This window comes from Mauremys reevesii, unplaced genomic scaffold (assembly GCF_016161935.1).
Source record: "Mauremys reevesii isolate NIE-2019 unplaced genomic scaffold, ASM1616193v1 Contig153, whole genome shotgun sequence".
NCBI lineage: Eukaryota > Metazoa > Chordata > Testudines > Geoemydidae > Mauremys > Mauremys reevesii.
Window position 1 is genome coordinate 38,635 of NW_024100775.1, and position 15,755 is coordinate 54,389.

General features: G+C 44.4%; 1 protein-coding gene across 1 annotated transcript; it reads left to right on the top strand.

The window, feature by feature from the left end:
- Positions 1-1,696: 1,696 nt before the first annotated feature.
- On the top strand, positions 1,697-15,361 carry LOC120393149 (C4b-binding protein alpha chain-like). The gene is made up of 6 exons (XM_039517739.1): positions 1,697-1,769; positions 6,548-6,736; positions 7,292-7,474; positions 11,907-12,095; positions 13,193-13,378; positions 15,255-15,361. Exons 1-6 carry the CDS (start codon positions 1,697-1,699, stop codon positions 15,359-15,361), a joined length of 927 nt encoding a protein of 308 aa, XP_039373673.1.
- Positions 15,362-15,755: the final 394 nt, after the last annotated feature.

Below are 15,755 nucleotides of genomic sequence, written 5' to 3' on the forward strand. Positions count from 1 at the left end.
CACTTGCTGATCAGTGCCATCTCTGCCATGTTACAGGGACTGTTATTGGTCAGTCCTAGCATCTTGAATCGGTGCTGAGATTGTGGGACAGAATACTGCCCATAAAAGGCAGCTCCGGCTAGAAGCAGCTTTCTTCCTACTCTACCACAGCAAATATTTGCATGTCCCTTTGTTATAGCTGTCAATAGTTATCAGGGTAGTGTCAGGTTCAGTTGTTGCTTTTGTCCATGTGGGTTATGTGACAAGCCTTGGGGAATCATAAATGGGTTGTGGCCTCATTCCACTGAGCAGGTGCTTTCTGGGTGTTGAGATAACTGAATAGATTGCATTGTATGGGGACCAAAAAACACAGCCAACAAGTGCAGGGGTTTTTTCCCAGTGTATCACAACCCCTGCTGCCAGGTCAAGCCCTCTAAAGTTAAGCCATCTGGGAAGAGGAGTCAGATGTCACTGGGTGGAAGCCGACCCCGAGTCTGAGTGAGGAGAGATGGTGGGGGAGGTAACTCTCTGATGGTGGCTGGTTTGCCAAACCCCATGCAAGTTAAATGCCTTTTTCTGTGGATTGGTTGTCAGCCTGCCTTCTGGGTGAAGTAGGTTGATCCACAGTTGAAGGATTTGTGTAGGCAGGGTTTCCTTGCAGTAGCCTACATGGACTGAAGGCCTTGGATTTGTGCAGGCCCATGAGTTCAGGGTTAGGTCTTGAGCAGTTAAGATGCTCCAGTTTGAATATGGAAGGGGGATGGGGTCAGGTGGGTGACAGCTCAGGGCAGCTGACTTCTCCCCATTGCTTCTTTCAGGATGGGTTGTCTTTAGGTCTGACTTTTATTTTACAAAACATTGCTGGGGAGGAAAGGTAAGGGGAGCTGCTTAAGCTGAGTCATTGACAACTGGGGTAACACCTGGGCATTCAGAGAAGAGGTGTCTAGTACTGCTGCAGATAAAAACATAGTAATTCTAAGGTGTAGAATGGCGGCAGCTCTCATTTCAAACACTCTCCTACGTCTTTAGAAACATCAGATAAGGCACAGCCTCCTACCCAGCAAGGCCAAACCCTTTTTCCACATGAAAGCACCATGAGCAGACCAGTCGTGTCTAAAATAACATGATTTCCTGGGCATTTATTAAATTCTATAGCAGGGATGATTAGAGCCCTCTTTCACCTGTTACAAGTAGTAAGGAATGCAAATATTTATCTCCAGGTTAGAAGAAGGATCATTTGTTCCCCTTTGTAGATAATTAACAAACATTCCCAAGCATCTGACTAGTGTAGACAAGAAGTGAGGGCACTCTCTTGTTAACAGTTTATAGCTCTAGATTGCCTTTAATTACGTGTTGTTCCTTGGTCCTATAGTGTTAGATCAGGGGTTGGCAACCTTTGAGAAGTGGTGTGCCGAGTCTTCATTTATTGACTCTAATTTAAGGTTTTGCGTGCCAATAATACATGTTAACCTTTTTAGAAGGTCTTTTTCTATAAGTCTATATTATATAACTAAACTATTGTTGTATGTAAAGTAAATAAGGTTTCAGAATGTTTAAGAAGCTTCATTTAAAATTAAATTAAAATGCAGAGCCCCTGGATTGGTGGCCAGGACCTGGGCAGTGTGAGTGCCACTGAAAATCAGCTTGCGTGCCACCTTCAGCACCCGTGCCATAGTTGCCTACCCCTGTGTTAGACACATCATGTTTTAAAGCAGAGATGACCCTGGTGACGGTCAATCATTTGTCTCCACCTACTGGCATAAAGAAACCATGTTCCATCTTTCTGAACTGTAACCTAGTTCTGTCCTTACTTCAGTAACAAACTTGAACCTTTTTTCTTTAGTTACAAAATAATTGGACCGACTTCTGCCCAATGTGTGATTGCAGGAAATGGAGTTGATTGGGATAAGGAGGTTCCACTTTGCCAAGGTAAACTAATTTTAATGATTTTAAGAACAGTTCACATCTGGTGATGATGCAGCATAGCTGGTGCTTCAGAGGAGTCTCTGTTCTTATCTTTCAATCCAAATAAGAGTAAAACTTGAGGACATATGTTTGGTTGGGGAGAGAATGAAATCCTAGTGTGGTTCACTGTGGTGTTTGGATGACTCCTATAGAATCAAAGTCCCTTCTAGATTGTTTACCTGGCACGGTTTAATATTCAGAATCCAACATGGCTCATGGCTCTTCATTATTGTATCTGTGTAATCCTGCTGTTCACTAAGTAAAAGGCATGATGATGAACATAAGAGTGGCTGTACTGGGTTGGACCAAAGGTCCATCTAGCCCAGTATCCTGTCTACCGACAGTGGCCAATGCCAGGTGCCCCAGAGGGAGTGAACCTAACAGGTAATGATCAAGTGATCTCTGTCCTGCCATCCATCTCCACCCTCTGACAAACAGAGGCTAGGGACACCATTCCTTACCCATCCCGGCTAATGGCCACTACTGGACTTAACCTCCATTAATTTATCCAGTTCTCTTGCAAACGCTGTTATAGTCCTAGCCTTCAAATGACTTCAAGAAGTCTTGGCCCTTCCCAAACCTGATGACCCACTTAATGGTAGACTTGTTGTTCTAACAGACTTCATGTTTAGTGTAACAATAAACTTCATCTGTGAAGAGGGGTGAGTAATGGGCAGCTTGTGCTGATAGATTTATAGTTTTTTAATTCCCAAAGGGACCATTATGATTATCTAGTCTGACCTCCTGTATAACACAGCCCAGAACATTTCATCCACTGATGCCTGCATCAAGCCCATATTTGTATTTGAGCTAGAATATTTTTAGAAAATTCCAATCTCGATTTGGAGATTTCACCACATCCCTAGGTAGGTTGCTCGAATATTTATTTACCTCCATTGTTAAATTCAGACTACACACAAAGCAAAAATTATCTCATTTCAGCTTCCAGCTGTTGTATCTTTTTATGCCTTTTTCTGCTAAATTAAAGAGGCCTCTTTGAAATCTTCTAACCCTACAGGTACTTACAGACCGTCCATGATTAAGTCATCTCTTAACCTTCTCTTTGAAAAGCTAAATAGATTGAGCTTCCTCCAGATTTTCCCAGCCTCAAATCATTCTTGTAGCCTTTTTCTGAACTCTTCCCAATTTAATATCTTTGTTTGAAGTTTGAATAGCCGAATTGGATTCAGTATTTTTGTGGTAGTCTCACGGCTGCTGTATATAAAGGTAATACCACCTCCTGACTCGTACATGGATACACCAGCAGGGGACAATTCAGTATTGCATTAGCCCTGTTAGCCACAGCATCTCACTAGGAGCTCATGTTCACTTGTTTATCCACCACGACCCCCAAGTCCTTTTTCAGAACGACTGCTTTCCAGGATAGTCTTCCCATTCTGTGTGACTGGTGTTCTTTTTCCCCTAGACCTATACCTTTGTATTTAGCTATATTAAAACGCATGGTGTTCAGATGAGCCCAGTTTACCAAGCAATCCAGATAACTATTTATTTTGCCGCCCCAAGCATGGGAGTCAGGCAGCCTTTGGAGGCATGCCTGCAGGAGGACCGCTGGTATCACGGATTTGGCGGCATGCCTGTGGGAGGTCCGCCGGTCCCACAGCTTTGGCATACCTGCCGCCTAATTGCCGCTGAAGCCACGAGACCGGCGGACGTCCCGCAGGCATGCTGCCAAAGGCTGCCTGACTGCCGCCCTCACGGCAACTGGCAGGCCACCCCCACCCCATGGCTTGCCACCCCAGGCACACGCTTGGAGCGCTGGTGCCAGGAGATGCCCCTGAGTGACATGGAATCCTGGAAAAGCTCCATGTGGGGGGAGAGGCTGGCAACATGAGACTGACTACTTACATGGAGGGGAGAGCCGGACAAGGTGTTCTGCTTCTCAAAGGGAGAAGCCGTGCCAGGACAGAGGATGGAGCAGCGCTTGGAGCTGGGTGGGGAAGGGGAGGAGGAGGACAGAGTGGAGTTTATTCAGCTTCTGTCCTCACTTAGAGTCCTCACAAGAAGAATACTGGAGCTGATTGACAAAAACTTTGTTGAAAAAATTTCAAAGTCCTTTTTTGAAAAAGCAAATTGTTTTGAGAAAAATGGTCAACGTTATTAAGTTTTATTTTCCATGTCAGTTTTTCCCCAAAACTTATCAATGTTATTGAAATGGCCAAGAAACTTACTGAAAACTCTATTTTATGGGTGCTTTTTAAAAAATGGATCATATAATAGAATATCAGGGTTGGAAGGGACCTCAGAAGGTCATCTAGTCCCACCCCCTGCTCAAAGAAGGACCAGTTCCCAACTAAATCATCCCAGCCAGGGCTTTGTCAAGCCTGACCTTAAAAACCTCTAAGGAAGGAGATTCCACCACCTCCCTAGGTAACCCATTCCAGTGCTTCACCACCTTCCTAGTGAAAAAGCTTTTCCTAATATCCAACCTAAACCTCCCCCACTGCAACTTGAGACCATTACTCCTTGTTCTGTCATCTGCTACCACTGAGAACAGTTTAGATCCATCTTCTTTGGAACCCCCTTTCAGGTAGTTGAAAGCAGCTAGCAAATCCCCCCTCATTCTTCTCTTCTGCAGACTAAACAATCCCAGTTCCCTCAGCCTCTCCTCATAAGTCATGTGCTCCAGCCCCCTAATCATTTTTGTTGCCCTCCACTGGACTCTTTGCAATTTGTCCACATCCTTCTTGTAGTGTGGGGCCCAAAACTGGACACAGTACTCCAGATGAGGCCTCACCAATGTCGAATAGAGGGGAATGATCACGTCCCTCGATCTGCTGGCAATGCCCCTACTTATACAGCCCAAAATGCCGTTGGCCTTCTTGGCAACAAGGGCACACTGTTGACTCATATCCAGCTTCTCATCCACTGTAACCCCTAGGTGCTTTTCTGCAGAACTGCTTCCTAGCCATTCGGTCCCTAGTCTGTAACAGCAAATGGGATTCTTCCATCCTAAGTGCAGGACTCTGCACTTGTCCTTATTGAACCTCATCAGATTTCTTTTGGTCCAATCCTCTAATTTGTCTAGGTCCTTCTGTATCCTATCCCTACCCTCCAGCGTATCTACCACTCCTCCAAGTTTAGTGTCCTTTGCAAACTTGCTGAGGGTGCAGTCCACACCATCCTCCAGATCATTAATGAAGATATTGAACAAAACCGACCCTTGGGGCACTCCGCTTGAAACCGGCTGCCAACTTGACATGGAGCCGTTGATCACTACCCGTTGAGCCCAACAATCTAGCCAGCTTTCTATCCACCTTATAGGCCATTCATCCAGCCCATACTTCTTTAAATTGCTGGCAAGAATACTATGGGAGACCGTATCAAAAGCTTTGCTAAAGTCAAGGAATAACACATCCACTGCTTTCCCCTCATTCACAGACCCAGTTATCGCCTCATAGAAGGCAATTAGGTTAGTCAGGCATGACTTGCTTTTGGTGAATCCATGCTGACTGTTCCTGATCACTTTCCTCTCCTCTAAGTGCTTCAGAATTGATTCCTTGAGGACCTGCCTTATGAATTTTCCAGGGACTGAGGTGAGGCTGACTGGCCTGTAGTTCTCTGGATCCTCCTCCCTCCCTTTTTTAAAGATGGGCACTACATTATGTTTGGTAAGACGTATGTGGGAAATCTAATTTTTTTGCTCACTCTTGAAACTATTCCTGTTGAGGTTTCTGCAGGTAAACCAGGAACATATCTGCCTGTCTTCACAGGAGACCAGATCTGAGTGTCTGTCAGCTCTAAGCACAGCCAGAACTCTGGAGAAATGACATAATGTCCACAAATGATAAGCAACAAGACAAGGCAGTTCCAACATCTCATGCTGCCTAATGGGACCTCTCTTGTCAAAGACTGTACTTATGTGCATGCATGCTCTCTCTCCCCCTCCCCTCCCAACCCCATATCCCCACAATTGCCTGTGACAGAACTGCCATTGCAGGTGGTCATTAATTCAGCAGGTGTAGTTTGATACTTTATCTAGCCTTTTCTTAACTCAAGTAAAGACTAAAGCTTGCCTACTAGGTTCTATCAAAACTGATGCCCCAAGGAATTTGAGAACATGGCATCAGACCCACTGATGCTTTTCTGCTTTTCCTTAACACAATGTTTCAAAAAAATAAGTGGTATTTGGGAGGACAGGCAGAAGTGTTCAGACATGTTGTCATATCTCTGCAGGGCCCATGTGTATGTGCTTTCAAATCTGTTCATATTCTCCTGATAAATAAATCTGATTCCACAGAAATACCTTCACTTGTTTCCCAATGATACTGATGTTCTTTGTAAAGTGCTTTGAGATCTACTGAAGAAGAGCTATGTAGTGTTGGCTGTTCATGTATTGTATAAGTTCTTATACTGCTCTCATCACCATAATATGTGTCTTCCAGTATTGCATTAAATAATATGACTATGCATCTGGCGTGTGTGTGTTTTGTTTTTTTTCCCCCTCATCTTCTCTTCAGGAGAGAAGCATGTGGGTTTTGGGTTTTTTTAAATGTCTTTCATGTCACATTCTTGTAGAGAAGAATTATTTCTCAATAAGATTTCCTGGTTATGTATGTCCTTAAACTTTTATTTTTGCTCTTAGGTAGTTGTGGTGATCCACCTTACATTCATAATACTTTTCGAGATCATTCTAACAGCAACTTGTTTCCGGCTGGGATTGTAGTGAAATACAACTGTGTGGGAGGTTATGAGTTAATCCCTGGAATATCCTCTGCAAGTGTTACCTGTCAAAAAGATTTTACATGGTCTGAACATGAAGAATTTTGTCAGAGTAAGCATATTAGTCTTTGGTTTAGCTTCCTTTGTTTTAATTAAGCTACAGAATTAACACAAACTTAGGAAGCTCTACTCTATAGTCGGTGTGTGTGTGTCTTCTGGCAATTCTTATTTTAACAGTAGGAAGCGTTACTAGTTTACACATTCATGAACAAAGCTCTTGCTCCCACCCATGATCTCCTTATTACCTTAGGCAGATTATAACCATGGTGGATTCTACACAAAATTTATTGTAACACAGCAATTGGTGTTTAGAATCCTGCTGAAAATCAAAATTTCCTGCCAACTTCAATTCAAATAGTTACCCAGAAGAAAACTGGAATGGGTACTCCTCAATCCATGAGGCACGCTCACTAACACTCATGGCAAGAAGAAATCATTTGCTGGGTCTGTCAATGATATAAAACTTCCACCGAAAACCAGCCTCTTTAAAAATGTGAAGGAAATGCTGACTTTCTGTAGCTAGCAAAATGTTCAGCTGCTCCTTGTAAATGAATCTGCAGAATTGTTTTTGCTTTGATTTAACACTGTTGGTGGTGATGATTCACAGAAATTAGATGTCCATCTCCAGACATTACCAATGGAAGAGTGAGACCTAGAAAAGAAACCTACGTGTATGAGGATGAGATTCGCATTGAATGTGATCCCAGTTACGCCCTCAAAGACAATTATGTATCGATTAAATGTGAACGTAATGGTGCATGGCATCCTCCATTACCAATTTGCGAACCAGGTATGTGTAAAAGATAAAGAACTCTGACAGGGTGACCTGCTATCCCTGACCTACTCCCAAACAATGCAATTGCTGCATAATTATATATTTATATTATGGTAGCACACGGAGGCCCCAGCGGGGAAAGAGGGCCTCTCCCTTCGCTCTCACCCCCACCTCCTCCCTTCTTGCTTCCCTTCTTCTGCCTCTATCACCCTGAACCTCTGTCTCCCCGTTCAATCATCTCCTGAAAGGTCCTGAGGGTCCCGTGTCCTTCTTAGAACACTGACCCTGGTTTCCTGGCCAAATTCCAGCTCTGCCATTGCACTCTGCCTCCCTCTGTTTCTCCTGCAGTTTGAAAAGGATGTGGTGTTTTTCTTCACTTAGGCCCTCATTCCACAAAGTCCGCAAGCACATGCTTAACTCTAAGCACGGGCATAGTGTTGATTTCAGTGGAGCCACTTCCATGCTTAACATTAAGCACGTATTTAAGTGCTTTGCTGAATTGGGCTTGGAGAAGTAGCTGCATTTCTCTGGTGGATGAAGTAGCTCTGGGTGTAACAGGTTGAACAGTGTGATGGAAATGCAGGGTCATTACAATGACTGACAGGCAGGCCAAATGCTACTGGCACAGAGACATTTCACAAACATTCTCGTTCTTCCATCATGAGGCAAGGACACACCAAAGGAGTCAATGTATGTTGTTAGCGGCACAGAAGAAACAAAGTTGGTGAATGGCACTGCATGAGCTCACTAGTGGGGGGGGGGTGTTTTAAGACTTTGGTTCATTCCAGCTCCCCCCCAGTTCATTCCAGGGTACTTGCCAGCGATGTGTCAGCAGATCTCTGGTAAAAGAGGAGAAAAGGAACTGGTGAAGGTTGGGGTCTGCAGTGGGCAGGCTGAGTTTCCTCTGAAGAAATCTGCAGGTAGAATAGATGTATGAGTGACCATGACAGACCCCATTGTTTGAGTCTTGTTAAGTACACACAGCACTGCATAAACACACATAAAACAAGATTCCTGTGCTTGTAGCTGGACTGGCTTTGTGACCCCCCTGACTCTATCCATTTCAAAAAGTGGTTGAAGGATACCACTGTTTTCCTTCCACCCAAAGAAGGCATGACCCCACACTATTAGCCAGCTCCAATTTCACACACACACTTTTTTTCTTGATGTCCATCCATTACTCTTCTTTGAATGGTTTTAGTTCTTTAAATTAATATGACTGAATTGCACATTACAGATTCATCTCTGTTTTAAGGGACTGTTACAGTTTGCAAACCCATTTATATAAATGGTGAAGAACTCTGATAGAGTGATCTCCCATCTCTGATTTTGAAAGGAACATCTAACACTCAGAGTGTAATTGCTGCGTACTTACATATTTATGTTATGGTAGCATACAGCGGATTCAGTCAGGATCAAAGGTCCCATTGCGCTGAGTGTGAAACCTTGGGGGAAGTATTTCTTCTCCTCTACTCCATGCTGATTAGGTCTAAACTGGAGTATTGTGTCCAGTTCTGGGTGCCACATTTCAGGAAAGACTAATCAGAGAAAGTCCAGAGAAGAGCAACAAAAATGAGTAAAAGTTTAGAAAACATGACTTACGAGGGAAGATTGAAATAATTGGGTTTGCTTAGTCTGGAGAAGAGAAGACTGAGCGGGGACATATGTTTTCAAGTACATAAGAGGAGTGAGAAAAAATGTTCTCGTTAACCTCTGAGGATAGGACAAGAAGCAATGGGCTTAAATTGCAGCAAGGGCGGTTTAGGTTGGACATGATATTAGGAAAAACATCCTAACTGTCAGGGAATCTATTGGAGATTTTTAAGAGCAGTTTAGAGAAACACCTCCCAGGGTTTGTCTAGATAATACTCGGTCCTGCTATGAGTGCAGGGGACTGGATTAGATGACCTCTCAAGGTCCCTTCCAGTCCTACACTTCTATGTGGGGTACATTCTTCCTGACCTAAATGACTGATGTCTTGGCAGTGTGATATCTATGATGGGCAATTTTTTTCTTCTCTGTGTCCATACGCATGCTCAAGTAGTACCAGAAGGTGCACATAAGTGAGTATTGTCTGTGGGCCTTTACTCCCTAATGACAATAGCAAAATTAAGAACATAGTCCACAGACTGGGCAGATTGCCTTCTAGTTTTACTACTTCTGCTAGGCACCTCTATAGAACTTCTCATAGATGTTGTAGATAGAATTAGGCAAATTCACCCCAGCTGCAGTGCAGCGCTCATCTGGTGAATTTCCTGGTGTTTGTGGATCTTCATAGAATGAAGTATTCCCCTGCTACAGGATTTAGTTTGATTGTAGAATGGAATCATATGAAGATTCACCTCCTTCAATTTTGTACACTTGCATTAGCTACTTTTTAATCAAATTTTCCAGATTACTGGAGTGTCTTCCACAATTCTACCTCCATCACTTTGGAAGTAGAAATGAATCCACAAGGACAAAGCATGTCTTGGTGCAGGGTTGGATGGAACCTTCTCCCAGCTCTGCCTGTACCTTGTAGATTTGTAATTCGCTTTCCAATTGCTGTAGTACCATATAGACTCCCCACTATCTGCAATATTCTCATTTACTGTGGGACTAAGGTTGTGTAATATGTCTCTATCTCCCACTTCTACAGTAGACATGATCACTTTGCCAACTGATTTTTCTCTGTTTTCTTAGTAGCTAAATTATATGCATAGCAAAGTCTGCATCTCAGGTCCTTCAAATGCTGCTGATAGGTTACCACAGCTTGCCTTTGCTGTTGGATTTCAAAGTACAAATCAGTTGATAGCAAAGGATGCCTGCCAAACATAGAAAGTATGAGGTTTCTCCTATTGCATTATTCTTAGCCCAATTATATACCAATCCTTTAACTAGCAACTGTACCTGAGGGAAGATCCTTTTGTCCTTTCCTGCAGGTTAGTGTTTACCCCACCTAGAGTATCTGCTTGTCAGCAACAGGTTTATTAAACTGTATTGGGAGAATTTTCAGTCTCCCATAAAGTCTCCCAGTACTTTATAACTATTCTTCATTAGCCAGCATTTAAAGGCTGTTTATTGGAGTTAGTGCCTGGACTATATGTCCGTACAAATAAATGCTTTTTGCAGTTCAGATTTCTTGAAGATAAATATGCTCTCTACCTTTAAGGACTAGCCCTGAGTTAAAAAGGCTTCTGCAGAAAGATTGCCCTGGATTAAGGGAACTATGATGGGAGAAGGCCTCCACAGTGCCCTGGTTCCCCCCAGTGGTCCAGAGACCAGACAACATTGCCCCAAGTGTAGATGGTGCTGGGTGAGGCAGAGGGTGGCTGGGATGCCCAGAGGATACAACGATTCTGTGCCTCCCTTAGCAGCCAGCTTCACTGTGACCATTATAAAGATCCCGTCACAGATTAAAGTTGCCATCCCCCAACTCAACCATTGAGTGGGAGCAGTGGTAAAAATGCTTCCGGCGCCTGCGTCAGTGTTGGGTCAGTTCTCAAAACACTGAGCACATGAAAAGAGAATTTTAAGCATCCATGAATTTTCAAAAAGCCACAGGCGGGATTAGAGAAACTGGGGGGTGAGATAATATCTGTTGTTGGAGTGATTAGTTACTCAGGCATTTTCAGAGCTGTAGGCCTATTTCAACGGGCAGCGCTGTTACTGTTTTTTCACGTCACTCTGGCTACTGTCGGAAATACGTGACAATCCCAGAACAGTGTCAGACTAAAACTAACCACTATGAAAAATTACATAGCCTGCTAGAACGAGCTCTGACCCCTTCTTTCACCCTAAACAGTCGTCCTCCTCACCAGCTCGAGAGGGATGGACATATGGGGAAAGGATGACTCATTATACTGGGAGAGTGGTGTGGTGGGAAAATTCAGTAGCTAGTGGGGATGGGTGAGGAACCCAGGATTCCAGGAGAGCTTCCTAACTTGGAGGAGGCTTGGCATGTTCGTTCAGGGGGTTCTGGCAGAACTCAGTGGCTGTAGAGGGGGTTCAGATCCGGAATTTGGTGGTGCATATGTAGCAGGGCCAGTTAAATGTCTCAGGGAGCCATGCAGGAGGACCCTACTGTTGAAGGTGATGGGAGCTGCAGGCCTTCAGTACTTCTCAGGGTCTGACTGTAATTCTCAGTAATTCAATGCAGTTATTCAGTGTCGTGAGCATGTGAACAACAATCCATGGGGTCCCTACAGGTCAAAGAGACATTTTAAGAGTGTTCTGCATGTTGCTGTTTTTATCTTCGCTCTCCCAATGCCATGCGTATGATGCTAACTCTCAGCCAGAAACTAATGAAGTGCTGGCAGATTGTCAGAGGTATTAGAGACTGGTGCCTCTCCAAGCACCTCTTTTTGGAAATGTAGTGTCGGGAAACCCCACAGTATTTATGCTGCCTTCCTTCTTTTAGGAGATTTCCCATTCTGTATCAATGCTGTATTTTCCCCTTTTATTCTAGCTTGTGAGCCACCTGCACGCATCTCTAATGGACGGGACGACCGCGGCTGGGAAAACGTTTTCCTTGTTGGCTCAAGTGTGAGCTACTCCTGTAACCGTGGTTGGTCACTTGTTGGAGTATCCTCCATTCGATGTACAGCTGGTGATGGGGGAACTCCACGCTGGGATGCACCTGTCCCTGAGTGCAAAGGTGATTCATTTCTTCATCACACTAGAATGACTGAGATTATAGAAGGGTGGAGGGCACGTTGCAATGACCTGGGGGCTCTTTAACATCTTAGCCCTTAAATACTGAGAATATGTAGCGCCATGGGCCAACTCACTGCAGATACTTCCTTTGCAGCAGATCAAACACTCCCAGGTGGGATGCGCACTGTCAGTGTCCTCTCTGCCCTGGTACTCGTACACATGATCTGCCCTGACCTATGCCATAACTTATGCTTGATCCTCCCATTCCAAGCTTCTTGAATTCCTCCCTCACACACACCCCTCACCTGAACCATCTCTTGGTTTGTGGTTCCCAATCCAGCTGTCCTGATGGTGGCACTTTTAATGTAGAATCCTCTCCGTGTGTGTGTGTGTGGTGTCAGTATGCTTGTGGGGACAATCTGAGTCCAAGTTGGAAAGACCCCAGTGGCTTGATTTAGCAGCATGAAGCTGGGGTGGAGGCAGCTAGCAGCATGTTAATGCACTGGCCACTCCATTGCCCCATCTGCAGTATTCCTATAATCCCCAGGGACACCTGCCAGCAGTGCCAATGTCACCGTGACCCAAGTGCAGGGAGAAATTATTTGCCACATCTGTCTGTGGAAATAGAACTTTCTTGGAACGCACGGTTGAGAAAATCTGCAGCTGTTCTATAGCCATGGCCATGTGTTCTCAAACTGTTGGGATTCAATAGAAAATGGATCAACAGCCGTATAAATGTTGTGGCTTTGAACATCTTAGACTTAACGCTAAAAATTTAGATATTTGTCATTTCTCCTCATGAGTTTGCTGTCACGGGGCTATAGTTTGAAATGGAATAGTGACCCTCCCAATGAACAAGTCTCCCCAATGGAAAGTGTCTCTACTGTGACTTTGGAAGAAAATTTACTAACCCACAAAAAAGCCCTCTTAGTGTGGAGTAAGAGTGTCCATGGGATGAGTTAGCGTGGAGTTAGCTATTGCCCTTTCAATTCACAGCCTTGTTATTTCACCCTAATTTTTGCCATGAATTTCCCATGCAGACAAACCCTTTGTCTGAACAAAAACATTTAAAACCCTTTGTTTGTTGGTGTTTCTCAGAGATTCCTCATTGTCCAAACCCAGTTACTGAACATGGAAAACAGATCTCTATCCATCAAACTGAATATACAATTGGAAACCGTGTTGAGTTTCAATGTGAATCTGGCTACATCCTCGAAGGCAGCAAGTCAATCGAATGCCAGGCAAATAAGACATGGAATCCTCGAGTGCCATCTTGTGTTAAGGGTAAATATAAACACAACTAAAGCATCCTGCTGAGGAAAAAAATAGACTCCTATAAAACCTAGAAACCACATCAGAGAAGATGCAAACCCATCAGATCTGTTTCTAGGTGGGGTCTATTAGAAAGAGCCCCACGGGGCATTGATTCACAAAGGCCTTTTCCCTCCCTGTCTTCTAGCAAATGACCTCGCCCATCTTGGAGGAAGATGGATCTGTTCCCGTATAGACAAATCTCCAGGGCTTTTTCTAATCAAGGCTTAAATATGCCAATCAATAGAGCTTCACATCCCTTTTCTTAGGAGACTATTCAAGAGTCTCTTAGATCTCACTCTCAAGAGGCTTCTTCCTAGCGTTCAGCCTAAACTTTCCTTTTCTTAATCTCCTCCTATTAGTCCCAGCTCAGCCCCCTTGTAACATCCTTAACAATTCTCCCCCTTCTTCACAGCTACGGGTGGGCAGCGGCGGTGGGATAGCGATTACACTGTGAGGGAGACGTGGTGGGATGGTTCAGCAGTGGGACTGAGGCACTTGTTGGGGGACTCAGAGAGGGTGGGTAGGTTGCAGGAAGGTTGGGCTGTTTGCCTTGGTGATTCTGGAAGGACTAAGCACCGTAGGAGGGTGGTTTGGCTAATTTACTGCCATGGGGCTTGATCCATCAGCAGCTCCCCTTAAAGAGAATTTACCTACACTTTAAACAGGAAGTGCTGGATTCTTCTGTAACTTCTCTGGCTTCCCTGAAGCCACTCCTCTCACTCACTCCACTGAGAACCAGGGCAACCAGGCCTTACATTTATCTGTCTGTGGTGTGCATACTGTGCCAGTCACTGTGGTATCTTTGGCATCCTGCAGGATGAAAGTCACTATAGAAGCGTAAGACGCTGTTGAGGACCAAGTTCTGCTCTTGGTTCCACTAGTATAAATCCAAGGTAACTCCACTGACTTCCATGTACTTCTCCCTCAGTGCAGAGGAGGCTAATTCTGCGATAGACCAAAGAGGCTATTTTTAAAAAGGCCACAAGTGTGCCTGGGAGTGAACTGCACATTCACAGTTGTCCCAAGACTGCCAATAAGACTTCCTTAAAGGAACCAACAAAGCGCCTGTGCTCTGCTGCTCCACATGTGGACTTTCAGCTGCCGATGCCTCTGAAATGCCCATGATACTCAGTACTGGGGTGGGATTTCACTCACACCCTTTTCATGTTGAACTCCTGATGTTTGTTTCTCCGGAGAGAGAGATGCACTGTGGGTTTGGTGTTGACTCAGTGCAATTATTCAGTGTTGTGAGCATGTGAACAATGATCCATGGGGTCCCTACAGGTCAAAGAGCCATTTTAAGAGTGTTTTGCATGTTGCTGTTTTTATCTTTGCTCTCCCCATGCTATGGGTATGATGCTGATTCACAGCCAGAAACTAACAAAGTGCTGGCAGATTGTCAGAGGTATTAGACACTGGTGCCTCTCCAAGCACCTTTTTTTGGAAATGTAGCATCAGGAAACCCCACGGTGTTTATGCTGCCTCCATTCTTTTAGGAAAGGAGTCAGGAACCTTTCAGAAGTGATGCGCCGAGTTTTCATTCATTCACTTTAATTTAAGGTTTCATGTGCTGGTAATACATGTTAATGTTTTTAGATGGTCTCTTTCTAGAAGTCTATATAATATATAACTAAACTATTGTTGTATGTAAGGTAAATAACGCTTTTAAAGTGTTTAAGAAGCTTCATTAAAAATTAAATTAATGCAGAGCCCCACCGGACCAGTAGCCAGGACCCGGGCAGTGTGAGTGCCACTGAAAATCGGCGTGTATGCCGTAAGTTGCCAACCCCTGGCTTAGGAGATTTCCCATTCTGTATCAATGCTGTATTTTGTCCTTGTACTCTAGCTTGTGAGCCACCTGCACGCATCTCTAATGGATGGGACGACCGTGGCTGGAGAAATGTTTTCCTTGTTGGCTCATGTGTGACCTACGACTGTGACCGTGGTTGGTGACTTGTTGGAGTATCCTCCATTCGATGTACAGCTGGTGATGAGGGAATTCCCCGCTGGGATGCACCTGTCCCTGAGTGCAAAGGTGATTCATTTCTTCATCACACTAGAATGACTGAGATTAGAACAGGGTGGAGGGCACGTTGCAATGACCTGGGGGCTATTTAACATCTTAGCCCTTAAGTATTGACAATATGTAGAGTCATGGGCCAAATCACTGCAGATTCCTCCTTTGCAGCAGATCAAACACTCCCAGCTGGGATGCCCACTGCCAGTGTCCTCTCTGCCCTGGCACTTGTACACATGATCTGCCCTGACCTATGCCGTAACTTGTGCTTGATCCTCCCATTCCAAGCTTCTTGAATTCCTCACTCAGACACACCCCTCACCTGAACCA

Excerpts from the sequence above, each read along its gene's own strand:
- LOC120393149 (XM_039517739.1), top strand. The coding sequence starts at position 1,697 with ATGACCCTGGTGACGGTCAATCATTTGTCTCCACCTACTGGCATAAAG. Across the intron at positions 1,770-6,547 it reads ATGTTCCATCTTTCTGAACT|GTAGTTGTGGTGATCCACCT; the intron begins GTAACCTAGTTC and ends TTTTGCTCTTAG. Across the intron at positions 12,096-13,192 it reads ACCTGTCCCTGAGTGCAAAG|AGATTCCTCATTGTCCAAAC; the intron begins GTGATTCATTTC and ends GGTGTTTCTCAG.